At 40.2% G+C, this 20332-nt stretch overlaps 2 protein-coding genes across 3 annotated transcripts in view; one reads left to right on the forward strand and one right to left on the reverse strand.

Moving 5' to 3' along the window:
* The window catches only part of NMT2 (N-myristoyltransferase 2), a 40640-nt gene extending 22187 nt beyond the window's left edge, over positions 1-18453 (forward strand). Inside the window, exons 8-12 of one of the 2 annotated variants that reach the window (XM_075048596.1) lie at positions 513-621; positions 4273-4443; positions 7534-7701; positions 11918-12055; positions 17837-18453. In XM_075048596.1, the coding sequence (XP_074904697.1) occupies positions 513-621; positions 4273-4443; positions 7534-7701; positions 11918-12055; positions 17837-17842 (592 nt within the window). In that variant the 3' untranslated portion in view covers positions 17843-18453. Of the gene's footprint in view, positions 1-512; positions 622-4272; positions 4444-7533; positions 7702-11917; positions 12056-12257; positions 12518-17836 lie in introns of those variants that run through there. The other variant, XM_075048587.1, reaches the window with a different exon arrangement.
* Positions 16766-20209, reverse strand: RPP38 (ribonuclease P/MRP subunit p38). Its single transcript, XM_075048609.1, has 3 exons — positions 20150-20209; positions 19835-19901; positions 16766-17836 (listed from the first exon to the last, which is right to left on the reverse strand). Exon 3 carries the CDS (start codon positions 17803-17805, stop codon positions 16954-16956), a length of 852 nt encoding a protein of 283 aa, XP_074904710.1. The 5' UTR covers positions 17806-17836; positions 19835-19901; positions 20150-20209; the 3' UTR covers positions 16766-16953.
* Between the last annotated feature and the right edge of the window lie 123 nt (positions 20210-20332).

Below are 20332 nucleotides of genomic sequence, written 5' to 3' on the forward strand. Positions count from 1 at the left end.
CTTTTTCATTTGAAGTTGTGTTTGTACCTATGAACACCAAAGGTCCTGTAAGTTTCTGTAAGGAAGGATGGGGAAAAAACCACCAGCCATGCTATGTTAGAGTAACCATGGATGTTCTGTTGCACAGTGATCTAGGAAGAGGAGATCTCCTTCAACAAGCTACATAGACATGAGCAGAGGGTCCTGACTGTACAAGAAAATAAATGTTACCATGTTAAGTATGGTGAGATTGGTAGGCCTATGGCAAGTACTAAAATGTTAAGCCCTGTGATTATTGATTCTGTAATAAAAAGCATTTGCTTAGATTCAAAGTATGGTGATAGCAGGCCTGTTTAAAAGCTATTGCTTGGATATAGCTTTTCCTTATCTTTTGTTGCTCAGGCTTCTTACAGACATAATACAGGCTTGCTTAGAAACAAATTTGGAGAGGAGAAGGAGCAAAGCAAGAAATGGATGCAAGTAAAGCTGACACTTAAAATACTATTTAATCTCATTATTAATTTTATTTCCAGGTATTGGCATCGATCACTGAATCCCAGAAAATTGGTGGAGGTGAAATTTTCACATTTGAGTAGAAACATGACTCTACAAAGAACAATGAAGCTCTACAGACTTCCTGATGTAAGCACTATGACTTCTAGAGAATCCCCACAGTTACTGTGAGGCCCAAAATAACCTTCCATCTGTCTCTGACAGCACAGGCTTTTCTGTGGAAAGGCGGTGTGTGCAGGACATTAAAAAAAAAATCAAAAAAAAATCTCTGGTTGATGAAAAAGACCTTAAGGGCTATACTAAACAGAAGAGAGTATTGCTGGAAATGTAGACCTGTATATGGAGAAAATACAAATTTTGAACTAAAAGGCTTAAACAAACAAAGAAAAAAAACAGAAGCCTTGACTTCATAAACATGTGGGATTGAATTGAAGATGCATAAAACTATTCTTGGTACAGTTAATCTGATAAAAGCTTATTGGAACAGAAAATTAATAGTTCATGTCTTAAAATTCTCTGAGAAGTCCATCAGAAAGTTGGCTCAGTGCAGTGGGTTTGTTGATTACACTCTAATTCACAGCTTTTTCTGTTCTGTCAGAGAATGTTAATCTTCTGCAATAAAGAGGCTCAGCAAAAGCCTCTTCAGTGCGTTGTGTACCATTTATTTGCGTGGTCTAGTACAAAAAAAAAGTGCTCTGGCATAGCTAGATTAGTTAAAAATAATTTTTCTCATGTTTGCAGCTAATAGTTAGGCTGGCAAACAGCCTTAGGATGCATTTCCATGACAGGGCAAGTCACTGTAAGTAGTCTGAAATGTACTATTAAAACAAAAAAAAAAATCTCATTGCTGTAATTAATAGCCTATAGAAGCTAGTCTAAGCTTTATGATTGAAAACAATTTCTTTGCTTGTAAAAGCTACCTTTCTATTTGGAGGGATTGCAGAATATCCTTTACCTGTACCATATCAGTAAACCTTTTTTTATTTAAACAAACCCTTCCTTTTGGTTAAAAAAAAATACTTTTTCCTCACTTACAGTACTTTGTAATGATTTATCTGACTTTGGAAAATTGTGTCTGTTGGTTATGTTTAGCTTGATGCTGCAGGTTCTCTACTACTTACATATTTGAGTAATACACTAAGCACTCCTTGGTATGAACTACATGCCATGGCTTGATCTGAACTCCTGCTGGTGTCAGAGAGACTAGTTTCCTGTGCTGCCTGCATGCTACCTGTGCCTGCACATGCAGGTTCTCCCTTGTGTGCAGGGCAGCAGTTTTCAGAGCTTAAGAATTAATAACCAAATTAATTAGGTTTTAATCTTGGAGAGCTAAATTTAGCTTCCATCAAATCTTGAAGACATTTTTAATAGTTTAAAAAAGTGCAGTAGACAATTTCAAATATAGGTTTTGGTGGCAACTCTAGTACTGTTTCTCATGGAAACAATACAGGAAAAGAATAGCTTAAAGATTAAGGATCTTACAGTACAAAAAGTGTAACTACAGAGAATAATTAGAAACAACAGCAGCTGTACCCTGATCATCTTCCTTTATCATAAAACTCAGATTTCAACAGAAAAATAAATTATGGAAAACAAAGAAAACATAGTATCTCATTCATAAAGTATAGCTAAGGCAAACATACTGTACAGAGAAGTGCAAATAGAAAAGAGGTGCTTTGAAAATCAACTTCTAAAACTAAGTGATGCAGAAGTCCATATGCCTCAGCTGTTTGTTTATTTTTAGATTGGACTTGGGAGCTTCTCCCATGGAAAACAAAGATTTAATCTTTGTGCTAATGTTTCCTCTTAAGGTCTTGTGCTTTAGTTTTTCTGGAGTTTTTTTCTGAAGAAAGGGTTTAAGTGCTATTGAGGCTCCTTATCCTCAGTTTCAGACTGTTATCATAAACAGTGCTGTCACACAAATTTGTTCATTCAGGCCACACTGTCCTGTCCCTCAGCACCAAGCACTGTTTCTTGCATTTTAACCTCTTTTCTTAGCGTCCTTGGAATATCATTGCCACTGGGAGCTCATCTCCCTTTAAGAGGAATTAATCATTCCTAATCACTTGAGCAGTCTGAATTAAAAAATGTTTTCAGAAATAATAAATACTGTAATTAATAAATACCACCCTCACTGAAGGCTGTGTTTATGCATGTACCTATAGGTATAAAAAAAAAAGGTTTTTTTCTAAGTATTTGATCTCCTGAGCAAGGAGTTTTCTGAAAGAGGTAAATTCTGGCTGTGTTCAGAATAAGGACAGGAGCACGTTTGTCTCTGTATGTCTTTTCTTGACTGATGGAGATCCTGAGCCAGGATACTCGCATAAATATATGCCTGGTGCAGCTTGATATATGAAGCAGAGAAACAAATTTTAGCCCAGTTCTGTACACTTTCTCTCACTTCTGGGGCTGCAAATAATCACTTACTGTTGGCCATTCTGAGCATTGCTGGGCCATAAACATGTTCCAGTCCAGCCACTTCTCCTCCCATCCTGTTCCAGTGTATGGCTTTAAAAGAGGTACGAAGGCTTGGAGGGAGCTGAAATTAACCTTTCATATTGTAGTTCATAAGGAGGTTATGAATGAAATATGGCATAGGAAGCATCATGTTGATGAGTCAGGTGAATACCCTTATGGATTCAGGGCATTTAAAAATCTAGGTGATGTGCTCTTGTGGAAGCAAACCATAGTCCCAGGCTGCTCAGGAAAGCAGGAAGACTAAAATGTAATACCCAGGCTAGAGCTGTGGCAAAACGTGCCTTGATTTTTCATCTGGCTGCTGACTCCCAGGGTATGTGAATAAATACCTCCCCCAGAATAATGCCTTTTGAGCAGAGTGTAATCAGCTACACTAATTTCAGGTTTCCAGTAATCAAGTCTCTACCTGGCTGCTCTTGCAATTGACTTTGCTATGATTAATGTGATACGTGCCCAAGTATGTAGCTCAGACAGATGAAGGAGGATAAATGAGCTCTGAAGAGAACAAGACTTAGCCTCCCTAAAAGGAAATATTCAGAAAGGCTAACAAAAGCTAGGGAGAAAACTTTAATCACCTTTGCTTGTTTAAACATTAATTGCATAGTACTGGAAAGCAGTTTTTTCCTCTTCTGACGTTTAAAGTCAAATAACTTTATTTGTTAAAATACTGTAGGTTTTTAATTTCAGGCACCTTCAGGGAGGAAGCTTTGTTGTTAACAGAACTGCATTTGTGCCTGTATAGGAAGTTCAGTAAGCAAGGGAGTTTGCAAGTGTTAAGAATAGGTGGAATTTTTTTGTTAAATAATTTCCAATTAAACTTTATCCTCTGACTTTGGTTTATAGCTTGACTGTAATTTTCATAAGTTTGAATGGCAAGTGTTCTTGTCTTCAGATTAACTTCAGATATGCAAGTTGCTTTATGTTTTGTTTCTGTGTCTGGGCCCTAGGTAGTTTAGAAGAAGATAAGAAATAAAGACTGACCTAAAAAAAAAAAAAAAAAAACAAAATGCATGAAGTCTAGGTTGTTGGCAATGGTATCTCTTTCTCTGGAGAAATGAAGTTGTTTCAATAATGAAATATAAAGATTGAAGTGCCCCAGACTCTCAATAATTAGAAGAGAGGGAATTCTGATTGAAAGCCATTTGTAAAATAGCATAATGAATTAGGTGGCTGGGGTAAAGTAGGCTAATAATGAATGCATTATAGCAAATGGAGTGACTCTGCAACCTACTTTCAGCCTTTGCTGTGTATGCAGTTTTCCTTTCAATATCTCAACGTTTATTTTTCTTTTGTTACAATAAGGCCACAAAGACTTCAGGTTTGAGACCAATGGAACAAAAAGATACTAAAGCAGTACAAGAATTAATCAACACTTACTTGAAACAGTTTAATCTTGCTCCTGTGATGGATGAAGAAGAGGTAGCCCATTGGTTCCTGCCTCGGGATCATATTATTGACACTTACGTAGTAGAGGTAAAACATGCCCTAACTACTTCATGAATGTGTATGTGAATGCCACTTACAAAAGTTCATATCAGCATCAAGTTTTTGAAATGTGGACAGTATGAAAAATTTTGTGCTATAGCTAGAATTTGATATGACTATTCCAAGCTTTGTTCTTTGTATTGCATTCTGTTAATGAGAAAATGTTTGGTTGTGATAAGCTGCAGTGCTCTTATAACAGAATATTTTAAAGAAGAATTTTGAAGTCTCAAAATATCACTGTCTTGGAAATACTACAGCAAAGAACCTTACATAATTTAAAAACAACCCTTCCAATTGCATTCCTCCATTTTTTTCCATAGAGATATGACATGATAATAAGCAGTGGTCTTCAAATCTCCTTTTCTAGAAAAAAGGAAAAATGATACAATAACTGAGATAAGGATTTGGTTTGAACTCAGTGTCATTCTCTGAGATGTCTAAGTTTCTGCCATACACCAGTTCAAAATTCTTTATTTTTAAAACCAATTTTAGGGTTACCTCCTGGGAGAATTATGTTTTTTGATGGTCTGCTTCTGTAAATATATTTTTTCCAGTAAAAGACTGTGTGTGTATATACACACATATTTGAATGAGTAACAGAGAAGTAAAGTTAACATCCCTTGGTGCTGTCATGAGTTGCTGTCAGCTAGTTCAATTATCTTGAAAATTATAATCTTTGTCCACTAACAAGATGGAGAGCGTCATCTGTTCCTACCGCTTACTCTTCCCTCCTCTCCCCACCCTACCACCCCCACCCTCCAACCTGTTGGTCACAACGCTTCTCACAAAATAAGCAGTGCAGGAATAGATTAGCATTTGGGTTGGAAATCTCCAAGGCATGGTTGGAATAGCTGAGTTAAAGCTAGTGGAGAAAGATACACTCTTCCCTTTGAGTCCATGCTAAATCAGTTGTAGACATCGTATTTAGATAGTGTATTACTTTGTTTAAAGTGATAAGGTTATTTGAAAGTGATCAGCACTAACATCCTTAAGCCTACCAACTCCTCACAGAAGCTGCAGGTTGTGAAGCTCACAACCTGAAGTTCCCACACTGCAACTTGAATTTCTGCAGGAGTCTCAGCTGAATGGAGATGAGAGGTCCTGCTCATTGGTTGTCATTGTCCAAGCTTGGTTTTCTGCCTGTTTTGTAGTAGGTCTAGTGCTCATTGGACTCTTCCATGCTCCAGTTTAATTTATCGTCCTGCCTTCTTTTGCCACCCCTTACTCCCGCTCTCACACACACACACACACACTCTGGGTTGTTTTTTGGCTTTGTTGGCGAGTTGAAGCCTACAGAAGAGTCCACAAGCACCAGGATCAGCATGAGCGTGCCATTGTCAGTGTGATTTTAACTGAACAGTGCAGTCTTCACTTGCTTGTTTTACACTGTCTCTTGAACTAGTTTTTCACTATACAAAATGTAGGTTTGCTAGTGCTTAAAATCTTTGTAAGACCTGTGTGACTTGGAGAAGTTGGTGTCAGATTTTTCAGTCATCTTTGTAATGTGCAGAGCTAAAACCTTAAAATACCCTGTATAATTCCAGAATTAATATTTTCAGCATCCTTACTGAATTTAGTGAGTGACTTAATAATTTTTCTGTTATTTGTTGTTAGTTTATCTCTACTACAGAATAATAACTTTTCTGTTATTCGTTGTTACTATATCTCTACTACAGAATCTGTACCTGCTCTAAGACAATAGCTTTTTTGCATGTGATGGGTTCAACTCTTTTACTTTTTACTGTAGAAGTACTATCAATTTAAGGATCCATGTGAGGTCCTTCATTGAGCTCAAAACAGTGGGCACCAGTCATTCAAAAATATTTGTGTCTCCTTTGCCTTATTTTCTTGGATATATCAGGACACCCAATCAAAATAGGAGGAGTGAAAATCTGGGTAGTTTTTTTGTGCTCAGCATGTCGGTCATAACCCATGTAATAATTATTCCCATTTCCTACTAATCTACACTCTTGAAGATGGTTAAACTTCATTAAGTGTGTGAAACATTAAGAAAGTTTATGTAGGATACTTTAGATTTCTGTATAAGTACCTTTTTTGATGACTATTGGTCTTACTAGAATTTCAGTGTGATTTAGCACTGCTGTCTAGCAAATGGATTGTGCTTGTTGATTGAGAAGGGAAATCAAGCTGGTGAAGGGCCTGGAGCACAAGTCTTAAGAGTAGCAGATGAGGGAACTGGGGTTGTTTAGTCTAGAGAAGAGGAGGCTGAGGGGAGACCTTATCGCTCTCTACAACTACCTGAAGGGGGCTGTAGTGAGGTGGGTGCTGGTCTCTTCTGTCAGGTGGCTGGAGATAGGACAAGAGGAAATGGCCTCAAGTTGTGCCAGGGGAGGTTTAGATTGGATATCAGGAAAAATTTATTTACTGAAAGGGTTGTCAGGCATTGGAACAGGCTGCCCAGGGAAGTGGTTGAGTCACCATCCCTGGAGGTATTCAAAAAGCAGGTAGACAAGGCACTTTAGAACATGGTTTAGTGGGCATGGTTGATGGTTGGACTCCATGATCTTAAAGGTCTTTTCCAACCTAAATGATTCTATGATTAATAATCACTACAGCCGATTTAAATATGCTTCGTATACCAGCACAATATATTTTTTTCTTTTTCTTTAGAAAGTTGAGAAAATTATTCCTCAATGTGAACTTCATCAGATTTAAAAAATATTCTTTTAAAAATAAGTTAAATTGGGGAAAAAATGTCTATACTTTTTTTCAGAAGTGTGCTTTGTTAGCTTTGTTTATAGCAGGCTGAGCTTGGGAAACAAATTGAAATGCTTTGGCAATTGGTTGTCAAAATGTTATTGGTGTAATAGACTAGAAGAATCTAAATGTTTGTTTCCTTTTCTGAAGTGACCTTTTCAGGCTTCAGTCTTGCTTTGATGTATAGATACATCCTTGGCAAGAATTCAATTTCTTAGCCAGGATTACCTGTTATACCATAATACTTATGGTGTGCAAAACTGTGCTGCATTTATTACTTATTTTCTGTAGAACTGCAATGTAAGCCTAACCAATAACTAAGCGGTTATTTCTTATTAATTGACTTTTTTTTTTTTTTAGGGCTCAAGTGGTATTTTAACAGACTTCCTGAGTTTCTACACATTACCTTCAACAGTGATGCACCATCCTGTTCATAAAAGCCTCAAAGCTGCCTATTCCTTTTACAATATTCATACAGAGACCCCCCTCTTGGACTTAATGAATGATGCACTCATTATAGCTAAATTGGTAAGTTGGGGGGGGGGGGGGTGTTCTGCTTCTGCTTCTTTCACAAAAGTATTCTTAGGAGTGATGGCAAGGTGAGAACTGACAGCAATTTATCCATGCCATTGATTCTGTTTTCTTCTACCGTCTGTAGCACAGAATGCAGTTGATGAGCATATATAATATATATATTAAAATATAAAACACTATGCTTGGTTTTCCTTTTTACTTTGAGTGATGGTAGGGAATGACAAGTGCATGAAGTTTAAGTGTTTGCAATAGCTTGAACAGTGTAAACATCCAGGAGCACACTGATGACCATATTCACTAAGTACCAGAAGAATGGAAAGTATCACTAAAATAGTCTCCCTTGGAGATGAGCTAATAAGTTCTATTAAATACCTTTTATTTGTTTGTTTAAACTATTTTTTATTTCTACAAAATGTAAAAGTTTATTTGTGCAAGCTTTATCATTTTATCTCGTTAATAATTGCTGCTTGTAAAGCTGTGTAGATGATGTCACGTTGTAGCTTTTAAGCACGCCTTCATGCATGGCATTACACTGATAGATGGTTTAGTTGAATGGAAGGGAAGAGACTATAAATGAAGTTTTTAAACATAAGAATTGTAAGAGTTTATCAGTGCTGTCTGATGAAAAACTAACACTCGGCCCTTAATCATTAGGGTGTCATGGGAGTGCAGTGCAAACACCAATGGCAAAGTAGTCTGTGGTACGGAGCTGTGCAGGTGATGCACATCCCAGCACTCTGAATGAATTCTCAGACACCTGTTTAGCCCTGGCAATTCACAGCACTGCACAGGCTTCATCCAGTCCATGGTATCCATTCTAGCAACCATTCCCAACATGCTGCAGAGCATGGGTGTGTTTTCTGCTCCTCATGCTTGAAGCTTGCCCCTCCTAGCTGAACTGTTGCTGTTGCACTGCTTGTGGTATTCCACCTACCAGATGAGTGCTCAATGCAAGCAGATGCTAGCTGTGCTCCAGTTGACCATGTTCAGAGCCATCTGCACTGCACTGCATGTGGCACAGGATTTCTGTGTTGATCCTGTATGAAGCCAGTCGTGGTCTGTCAAGGGCTGTATCTGTTCAGACTTCAGGCTGCATGAAAGCAGTCACATAGTCTTCAACTTGTCTGTCTCAGCCATGTTCGTGCAGCATTGCAGCTGAGCTGATATCTATGATGTGAACTGCTTGCTGAGGCTTGTTGACCTATAAGCAGTATTCAGTTGAATAACTTACTTTTGGCAAGAAAAACTCCTGGATAGTCATGGGGAATATAGAACCTTGTTACTCAGGCTCCAGAATAATACCAAAGGAAGTTCAGAGAGGGACTTTGAAAGGTGTTAAGATACATGAAGATGTAGGAAGGTGGCTAGCATACTTTTCAGAAGTGACTAAAAATGCTAGCACTACTTATTCTTAAAAGTCAGAGTGGAAAAAGGAATAAACATTGGTCTCCATTTGAAGTGTGGCATAAAGAGCTGAGTGGCTGGCCATTCACTAGGCCACAGATGGAATGGGCAAGGAAGCAGTTACATGGTCTAACCGCAAGGCTTTGCACCTTCTCCTGTCTACATTTCTCTCTGAAGGTGACATGTGATTCTTTTCTTTTAAATGGACCATCATAAAGTAAGAATACCGGTATTTAGACACTTGTGGATTTCCAAAGTATGTGCTGGGCCTGTCTGCATCATTAGATGCCTAATTACATTTGCAGATCTGGCACTTGGACTTTTAGATGAGGAGAGGTGAGGCAAGGGAAGAGAAATGATAAATGTAGTCCTATTCACAGGTTTTTGTTTACAAAAGTACTGGGTCTGGCTGGGATGGAGTAAACTATCTTCCTAGCAGCCCATGTGGTGCTGTGCTTTGCATTTGTGACAAACTGGGCAGATAACACACCGGTGTTTTGACTATTGCTGAACAGTGCTTGCACAGCCTCAGAGCTTTCTCTCTTTCACCCCCAGCAAGTAGGCTGAGGGTGGGCAAGAAGTTGGGAGGGGACACAGCTGGGACAGCTGACCCCAACTGACCAAAGGGATAATGCACACTATATGATGTTGTGCTCCGCAATAAAGGCTGAAGGAAAGGAGGAGGAAGGGGGGATTCTGCTGGTTATGGCTATCTTGCCAAACAACCATTATGCATGCTGAGATCTTGCTTTCCAGGAAGTGGCTTGACACGCGCCTAGTGATGGGAAGTAGTGAATGAATTCCTCTTTTTGCTTTGCTTGTGCGTGCAGCTTTTGCTTTTTCTATTAAACTGTCATTATTTCCGTTCACAAGTCATCTTGCCTTCCGTTTTCTCCCCATCCTGTGGGAGAGGAGCAAGTGAAAGGCTGGGTGAGTGTTCAGCTTTTGGCTGGGGACAACCCACCGCAGTCCTTTCTGTACTCTTACTCCCAAAGAATGCATTTTGGAGGTACAAATTCAACTCAGCAAATTGCTTTCAGGGTTTGCATATCAGTTTAATGTTGATTTTTATCTTCATATTACACTACGTAAAATTAGCTTAGAACTAAGTCTAGTAAAATCTTGGCAATTAAAGGACAAAATGCCTGACCTCCAAAGCAAAACCCAAAACTTGGAGTTATGCACTTAGTTTCCATGTATTCTGCATGGAGAGAGTGGGATTTTGCAGCAGGATAATCCTCCCCAAACTCTGCATATTTTATTGTCAAAGCTGACACTAAGTTTCTAGATCTAGAACAGGAGAGAGCTTATAAACAGGGAAGTTCACTTCTGAGTCTGCCCTAATGGTCTGGCAGAGCTGTGGAGCAACTATCTTTGAACAGGAACTTTTTTATACCTCTTGGATACTAACCTGAACCTAACCTCCTGGTGTTTAGATACTGAATTAAAACTACATCTGTAGACATTATTATTTATTTGAATTTTGAGTGCTTAATTGCAGAGCTTCATTAGTGTGTCTGTACTACAGAGTCTCTATTCTCCCCTGCTTCCCTTCCTGCCTTCTGAGATTTCTGTTACTGTCTATTACTAACTCGGAATATTTCAAAATTTACTTCTTTAGATGCAAAGTGTCAAATCCTTGCCACCTTATTTGTCTTGTTTCTGTGTGTTTTTCACAGTATATTTAACTTAGCATAGCTTCATCTGCATACAGAATGATCTTTGTGTAAGGTAGTGGGAAACCTTACTAAACTCACTGTCCGTGCTTTGTGACTTTCTTTTAAATAGTCCTAAACCGATGGAGAGCTTAAAATGTTCTTTTTCTTCAACCCCCTTTTTTCCTAATGTTGGGTGCTTATTTAAAAGAAAAAAAAATACATCTAGTTTTTATATTGAGTAAAGAATGTTCCTTACTATCTTCTTGTGCTTAAGCAATATTGTTTTGTAACTTATTTTTATCTCAGAGTATAGAAGGTCCTGCTGGTGCACTGCCTTTGTGCTGTTAAGACTCCAAGATCTTAGGTCAGACTCCCTTGCAGTTCATTGCAAATAAATGGACTCCTATATCCAGACCCCCAAGCAAATTCAGCTATTCAGGCATGATGATTGTCACTGCGATGGCTTAACTGACCTTGTTTTTATGTTGCTTGTTAAGAGTTCACAGTGAGTTGGGATTTGAGTGTGTTTGTGTTGCCACACAAAACCCTGAGACTAATTCAGCTGTGTGGCTGTTCTGAGAGCAAAATGGCTCTTTGAGTGGTGAATTTGGGAGGTTGATGAAAAGAGGAGTTAGTAGAGGGTGTGCACGAGTAGAGGAGGGAGAGTAACATGTCAAAGATTGGAGTTCTAAAGACAATGGCATTTCAGAAAAGGACCAAATTGCAAAAATACAATGTTTGTCATTAACAGAGTGATAAAGGCTGAAAAACATCGTAAGCTGTATTTATGCAGCTTTAGCTGAAATAGGCTATGTGTGTCAAAACACTGTATGTGACTGTAAAAAATGCGTATCTATAAGGATAATGCTTTAAGGGACCCTTCAGACCTTCAACCCTGAAAGTGGTTTTTAAAATTCCTACCCTTTTGGAGATAATCTTCAAGCAAAGTTGTGCCTTATACTTCACTTTTTATTGAGAGAATTTCTTTGTGTGTGTACCTAATCAAAAGGCAAGATTTATTCACTTGTCTTTTTTTCCACTTAATTAGCCTAGTCTCTTGGATGTTGTATGCTGCTGTGTAAAGTATCGTTTGTGCATCATTTGAAACTTTAAAAAATAAAATTTTTAAAATGTTTTGCTGTTGCCAGAAAGGATTTGATGTGTTCAATGCACTAGACTTAATGGAAAACAAAACATTCCTGGAAAAACTCAAGTTTGGGATTGGAGATGGAAATTTGCAGTATTATTTGTACAACTGGAGGTGTCCTGGCATGGAATCTGAAAAGGTAAGGGAGAAAAAAAGAGCTTCTGAATTCTGTTAGGTATAATGGTACATTAATCTACACTGGGCAAAATGGGCAGAAGTCTTAAAATAACTTTTTTAATTGGTCATATTTAAGATCCATAATTGAGGTGCAGAAGACTAGTGATGTTTAGATTTATTGCCATACTTGAACTAAAATACTGTATTTTTCTTCTTCCTTTTAGGTTGGTCTTGTATTACAATGAGGACACTTATGTTTCTAGAACTCTGAGGTCATCGTTTGAGTTAATTTGATCTCCATAACTCTTGGAACGGTATTGTTCAAGAGGAGTAAAAGCACAACGTCAGTGATACTGAAATAGTCCATTAAACCTGAACAATGAAGACATCCATATGTGACCAAATTTATGCATTTTCAGATAGATCAGAAGGTCCATGAAACTCTTTTATTGTCCATGAAAAGAATAAAAGCACATTCATTTAAGTTTCAAAGCTTAGCTTGCACCTTGATGAGAAGAAGGTATTTTTTTTCCACTCTGTAGAAAAGACTGTTTTGTACAAACTGAACTTCAGTGGTGGATTAGGGTACAAAAATATTTGCTATTATGTGGATGAACTGCTGCATTTCTATTTATTAAGTGGTGGTGTATGTTTGTCAGTGTAACAGAATGAAGGATACAAACTTGAGTATCTTTGCTTATTTACTTCACATGGATATCATCATTTGGGGGAAAATCATGAAGTACGATACGTTTGTAGCTCTATGAAAGTCCTGGATGTTTTTGTAACTGGAGCAGTATGACAATGTACTGGTTTAACTAGTGCATTTGTTTCTCCATAAGCAACGCTGCCAAATCAATAAAAATACAGATTTGTACTTTGATCTTCAATAGATCAGTGGATTGATTTAACAGTATCGCACTGTTCAGTGCAGGTGTTACCTATGTTGCCGGAATGATAATACATTACTGTACTTAATTTACAGTTGTGGCACAAAACCTTAGTTTTGACTCAGTAGAATAACATCAGCCTGCGTGTAAAACTAAGAATTTTAGTAGTGCTATCAGGATATTTATAGTTTGAATGTTTTCAACGCTTCTGCGAAATTGCACATATTCCTTTGTCTACTTTGATTTCCTATGAAGTCTGTAATTCTAATGAAAAGTATCTTGTGTAAATACGTATTCATAAATTGTTCCTGGTAGTGTTTTTATCCTGACTTTGGAACAAGAAGTTTTGCTATGTATGTGGCTGGTAAGCAGAAGAGAAATGCTCTACCCTCAGTCCTTGGAAGTCTCTGTACTGTGCTTCCTGAAATGTAGAAGGGCTGATCTTTGTTGTTGGGGGGAGCTGTTTTAATTCCCTCATGAATGCTCGGCAACCAGAGTGGCTTCTGAAGCACTTTATATGCATTCCAGTGTAGCATCATAGCTAGATATAACAGCAGTTCTTTCAGCTCATGGATGCTGCAGTAACGTGAGCACTGAGAAAATCTGCAGTAAGAAACTGTTCTAGCTGAAAGTGCCAAATTGTGGTAGTGAAGCCTCTGTGCTATGAGCATCTTTTGAATGTGACTTGAATATCTCATGAAATGCAAATGTCTAAACTTTCCTTTTAAACATGCCTGTAATTCTGACAGCAGATTTTGCTGGAAGTTGAATTCTGTACCTGAAAACATCAATTTAGATGAAGATAAATTTGTCTGTTCTTCATAACTTCTAGCCCTACCCACCTCCTTATAGCAGTGGGGTTTTTCTTTCTTTCCGCTCCTTTTCCAGTGTGTGAAGGGTTTGTGGTTTGGTTTCTTTTTCTTGTTGAATTGTGGTGAAAGGATTCTGCCCTAGGGACAGTGATAAATACTTTCCCTTATTGCGTTATAGCTCTGTGATTAAAGCATTCAACCTCCTTCAAACAAAGGAAGGGATTGAACGTGATTTGTCTGACCCCTGGGTGTGCACCAGCTTGGGACCTCATGAATTTTAAAGGGCTTCAAAGGACATCTTTCAGACATCTAATGGTGCAGTTGAGCTTTATAACTTTGGCCACTCTGATACCCATCTGCTAGTAGCAGCCATAACAGATGGTATAGAGGGAGCTTGGACTCCCTGTGTGAGGCCTGAGCAGAATTAAGTGCCTGAAAATGTAATCGATGGTAGTAATATCTGAGGTAACAAGAAGGATTTAATCTCAACTCCATCGAAGACTTAAGTTCTTAATTCCCAAAAGGCAGGAAGGTGCCTCCCTGGCTGGGCATTTGCAGTGGAGCCTGCTGGGATGAGGAGGTGGTTCACCAAGGGGCTCGGTGCATTCTGCTTCAGCTCTAAAGGCAGAGCCTTGGCAATCCTCACTGAGTTGCTGCCTAACGTGAAGTGGCACAGCAGGGCATAGCTCTGTCCTCGTGGCTAAGCTACTTCCTTGCTAAGAAATTATCACGGCCTAGCTCTCCCTAATCCAGATGGGTGGTCTTGAATGCCAGGTGAAAGATACGCACATGTTCTTTGCCCTCTCTCCCCACAAAAAAATGCAAGTGGAAGAAATGGTAGGCAGACACTTTCTTTTCTCCTCTCCTCTCTTCTTTGAAATTGGAAGGCAAATCCTCCCCAGTACTATTGTTTGGAGAAGCATTGAGACCATGATGGGACCAAATACGTCCAGGTAGAAGACAAGACTTGAACCTGGATTTCCTGCAGCCTGGCTTTCTGCCCTAATCTTGGGGTAATTGCACATGAAGGAGTGTAGCCACTCTTGTCCTGTCTTCTGGGAAAACAGTGCCATTTGTGTCTAAATCTGAGTGGTAAACTTCTCTGTCTCATTTTCTGGCTCATGCTGCATGTTAACTGAGGGGAGGTTGGGCAGAGCCATGCTCCTGTAGAAGCTGTGCAGGACTGTAGCTGAGAGAGAAAACTTAGGAGGCCAGAGAGCATGAGGGAAGCGGGCATCTGAGCCTGAGTGTTGGGGCAGTTCCTGGAGAATTCTGTTCATGAACCTGTGTGTTACCCAACAGCTGTGTAATCCAGCATGGTCTTTTCTGTCCCTGTTGAGTGCTCAAACCTTTTGGCTAGCCATGCTCTTCAGCCCACGGGCTTTGCTGAAGTATCATAGCAGCAAGAGGATGTGAATCTTGAAGGTGTGTCCCAGCCCGCACCCACGCAGTGAGAGTTACTCAGGAGGTGGAAATTGTAGCAACTCACTCTCGCTTCCTAAGCAGGTACTTAATGAAAGGTTATTATCCATGTGGGTGCCACTGTCAGCAGCTCAATAGGAGAGGGTCTTCTGTTGTTTCCAAAGTCGAACCTGTCTGGGCATTAGGCTTGCTCCTCAAAACCTAAGAGATGGTTTCACAAAGATTGGCAAGCCACCTTTCACACCAGTCTTTTGAAACATCTAGAGTTTCTTTCCCAGAGTAACTTTCTATCACCTGTGGAGGTGACACAAATCCCTGAAGAGAGTTCTAGACCTGGGCAGGCAGCAAAGTGGTGCGCTTATGTTCTTTACCAAAGCTAATCCTCATGCCCTGCTTAAAGGCTCAGATTTAAATGTTAGTTAGCCAGCATGAGAATTAAATACCCAAGTGCTAGCATGCCTTCAAAGTTTTATCCATCCAAAAACCCAGAACAAAAGACATGTATGAAAGACTACAAAGCAAGGCAAAAACCCCCTCACCTTTTCTTGCCACCCTCAGCCAGGGAGGGCAAAAATTTTGGCATTAAATGTCTTAGTCTTGTTTAAACTTCAGGGAGCATCATGACTAAAGAATCATTGCTACTGCCTCTCTGTAGTTGCTATCATGAACTGAAGTCACATCTAAATAAATCCAAAATACAGATTAGCAGCTCTCTGAAAACTATGAGGAGTAAATTCCATCATCTTTAAGAAACAACAAAGTAATTCAATTAAGGTACTTTATGCTTTCTTCTACAGTACCATACTGACTTTTGCTTAAAATACACAGCACCAAGTAAACTCCTAGGCTGTTGATTTTGGTTGTCTGAATTGCAGCACTATTCTCTTTCCTTGCTACAACAGAACTGTCTCGTTAGGAAACTGTTCATAGTCCCCAGTAAAACTAAAGGAAACTCAAAAGTTATGTGGTATGTTTTCAATCTCGTAGCAGTTATAGCTGTCATCTACTTTATATACAACAGTATATGGCTTATCTCAATTTCCTGGGAAATAATTTTAGACTCCGTTTAGAAATCAAATTGAGTTTAGGTTAGTTTACATTTTCTCACAGGATGTGTTCATAGTTTGCATACAGAAGTCTTTTTTTTCAAAATGCAGCAGTGGTAATTTGGTTGTGTTCTGTATTTGAAAATAAAGCTTTTCCTTCAGCATATTGGACACCAGGTACTAGATGGAACCCAAGTCTGCACACATTCTTGACCAAAACAAGTTTATTGTTCAGCAGAGCAAACTATGAAAGTTCAAAAGGGAAGTCTGCCTGTGCTTTTACAGCTGTTTACTTGAAACAAGCATTGAACCAGCTTTAAAAGTTATACTGATATGGACCTTTGTTTAAATAAAAACTTTCACTTTTGGTATTGATTTGTTTGAATAATATTTGACCCAAAGCTGTTTTGCTTGAAGCGCATTCATCTGTGTAAACATGTTTAATGCCTTCCATTAATTCCAAAGATGTACTTATTATGTCTTAAATTACTTCAGCATATTCATTACCAGTTTTAACTCTGTAAAGTGAAGACTCTGCAAATGAAATATTTACCCCCAGATAAAGACTCGCACCCAAGTTTGAGCAATATTCTTTATTAAAGCAGAAAGTACCTCAACTGAATGCAACATAAAGTTCACCTTGTATTCAAGCGCTTTACACTGTAAAGCCTAACAAATAGCTCAGTTAGAGCTGTACTCCATACTGCATTAAAAAAATCAGTTTATTATGAAGAACTAAACTAAAATCAGTTACGCTGAAAAAGTTTTTTTCTTTTTGCGGGGTGGTTTCTTTATCTTATTTGGATTTGGAACAAGTTTTTTGATTTTCAAAGGCTGCAAAATTACATTTGAAAGATCGAGCTGATTGCTTTCTGTACGCTTCCGTTTCTGGCTTGTGAGCTCATCCCCCAGCGCCTCTGCAAGCTGCTCGGGTTCCTGATTTTCTGAAGAATCTGTATGTGCATAAGCCACCGATTCTTCAGTTTTGTACTGAAACCACGGCACTTCCAAAGCTGGTATCTTTGGAATTATTGCTTCTATTGCGTCAGTAAATTTATCAGACTGCTTTTTAAAGCCTAGTGCTAAAATGGATGTTAAGCCAAGAAGTGGTGCAACTGTTTCACTGAGACGGGGAACCTGGCCTGCTGGTGTGGCTCGACTTGCACTCAGCTGAATCAGGTGTGATGTGATCATGGCAGGTTTTGCAGACTTGCACACCAGCAAGAGAAGTAGTTCATTTTTTTCCAATGCTTTTGTAACTTCGTTAACTCCAATAGCAAGCTGTCTTCTGACACTTATGTCAGTCCATCCTGGTTTTTGTAGATGGCCTTCTGTTTCCTCCTCTTTAGGGAGTTCATTGGTGCTAGCATCACACCTTCTTTCCATTTGTTTTTTTGTAAGGGAACGTTTTTTCTTTCTTGGAGTCTCAATCTTTTTAAGTCCAATATGTTTAATCCTTTCTTCTAAAGTCTGCAGTATAAAATGCATATCTTCTCCATCTATGGTTTTCCACTGAAAAACAAAGGGGTTATCTAGACATGTTTTTACAGTGATCTTCTTTGCTTTACGAAGTGTTGCCGTCCCTTGCTGAATTACAGACATGCTGAGGTTCTTTTGTGTTTTGCCACCCTAGCTGTGAAGGGAAGAAAGAGGTAAACGCTACTGTACTGTTTGCTGTGGACATCATTACCAGAAGTTTCTCTTGGGAATGCAGAAGAGAAACATCACACATCAAACTGATGCTGGCAACTATCACCCTCCTCTCATTAGCAGCTCAGTGCTAATCCTTAACAAATCTTCCACAAGGAACATGCTGTGCTGCCTTTTTTTTTTTTTAAATAAATAAAACCCAGCAGACTGGACAGCAAGGCAACACCAGTGACAAGAGACCCTTCTGAAGCTGAATGAAAGCAGGTGGAGGTATTACAGATTTTAAAAACCAAAAGCCCTCCAGAACCACAAGCTGAAGGACCACTCAGTTTTCACTGTTGCGCAGCTGCATTGTAGCAGTATTATAACATGAAAAAATAAAGCAGAATCACAACATGAAACAAGCTCCAAGTTCCTGAATTTATTAAGGATTTTTAAAACTTTAATTTGCCTTTTCATTCTTTAATCTGTGTCTTGTGTTTGTCTGCATTTAGAAGGTATGATAGAAATCTGCAAGCTCTATTATTATGTTTTCAGTGAAGGAAGGCTATCCTCTACAGGCCCCCATAAAGTTCAGAAGGGGTCTTTTACTCTTGTGTCACCTAGACCACACCTCTAGGGATGAGAAAAATGAAACAGGAGCAGAGAAAGTGTAATTGTTCTAGCTCTGATTGATCTAGTCCAGAGTAACAGTGAAGACATGAAGGCAGGCCTGATTACAGGCCCTGGTAACTCAGTAAGTCCCCATACTCCTGTTTGGGTTACTACTCACCATCTCCTTGCTAAACTAGGGGTATCTTCATTGTTGCACAGCCAAGCTTACAGAGTAAGAGCAGCTCAGGTTTCAAATCGGGAGAAATAGGACATGACTCTCTCCTAGGTTTCCTAGTTACCAAAGTAGGCATAGGGATAGCATCTACATACATCTCTTGAATGGCAGCCTTTAGACATTCACAAAATACCATTCTGCTAGTCATATCAGTTCTCTGTGTACTGGTAGTAAGCTACCTTGATATAAAAAAAAAAACAAACAAAAACCTAAACCCCATCTTCACTGAAATTCCCCCAGCAGTGTGTACTGCCATAAGGTAGCATCTAGCTGGAGGGATTTTCCTTCAGTTAAACCCTCATCTGGAACCCAGTAGGGGAAATGCATTCAACAGAGTTGTATCAATGCAATGTGAACTGCGAAGCTGTTATCCATAATGAGAGTCAAAAACACATAAGTAGTTTTCAAAGAACAGTAAAACTGAGTAAGTATTTCAAAATACAACAAAGCACTGTGTCCCTCTCTTGGTACTCTCAGAAGAGCCTATGAAATGCCCTGCAGGGCGACCCAGGCAACGGGTGACCCAGCCCCGTTGTCTGCCTCCAGACACTGGGAACTGGAGAAACTGTCTGGGGAGGGCAGGGCTGCAATTCCCCTCTGCTCCCAAGCACCCACAATGGCTGCATCAGAGATGCAAGATCTGCTGACTTGTTTTATTAGACCTTTACAGAGATATTGTCCATGCGGTTATCTGATCCCTTTTGCTTACCATCACAGTGGCAACAACCAAAAAGTGGAAACACCTAAAGAATGGAAATGACCACTAGAAATCTTATGTGTGACTGAGTGAGAAATGGAAGCTTATGATAGGTTTTAAAAAAAAAAAAAAAAAAAAAAAAAAGAGTTCCGGGTTATCGTTTTTAAAAGCTTGCAATTAGGGATGCTCTGATGACCTTTTACGGGGCGTATCCAGCACAGTCAAGCAACAGACTTGTATATGAGAAAGCAGCACAACACGAGAGATTTCACAGCTGAAAGATTGCATTTTTCTTTTCAAAACAGGCCCTACTGAGGAAAACATGCACGCAGGAACAGGAAACAAAGCAACGAGGCAAAAAAAGCCAGAAACACGAGGCTCCCCCACCTCGCACCAGTCACGACTCCCTCGCTTCCCGCGGAAGGGAGAAACGGGGAAACAGCGCCCACGCTTACCTCCGCCAGCAACCCCCCTCCGGCGGCTCGCTCTCCAAAACGCTCCGTGAACGCCTCCGGCCAGCTCCTGGCAACAAGAAGGGTACGCGGGTCACAAGGCGGCCCCGGCAGAACGCGCTGCGAACGCACCGGCGGGCCCCGCAGCCAGAGGCTTCCGCCCGCCTCCCCGGGCCCCGCGCCACCTCACCGCCTGGCCACCCCGCGGGCAGTGCCCAGACTGCCACTGCCGCCGCGGGGGCGGCCCGGCTTCCCCGGCCCGACAGCAGTGCCCGGGCCGCAACCGCCCCGCTCCCGCCGGCGGCGAGCGAGCCCCACCTCCGCCGCGGCCTCCGCCGGCCGCCCCGGGCCGACGCCGTCGGTCGCAGCACGCCGGCGCTCGGCGCGACCCCGCTCCGCCCCTCAGCTCGGCCCGCCTCTCCCCGCCGCCACAGCCGCCGCCACCGCCCCCCTCCGGCCGCCCTCAGCCGCTGCCGCCGCCGCCCGGCGGGGCGCGGCGAG

This window comes from Buteo buteo, chromosome 2 (genome assembly GCF_964188355.1).
Source record: "Buteo buteo chromosome 2, bButBut1.hap1.1, whole genome shotgun sequence".
In the NCBI taxonomy this organism is placed as follows: Eukaryota; Metazoa; Chordata; class Aves; order Accipitriformes; family Accipitridae; genus Buteo; species Buteo buteo.

What these genes read in the sequence shown, in the direction of transcription:
- RPP38 (XM_075048609.1), bottom strand. Translation starts at nt 17,805, where the DNA reads ATGTCTGTAATTCAGCAAGGGACGGCAACACTTCGTAAAGCAAAGAAG.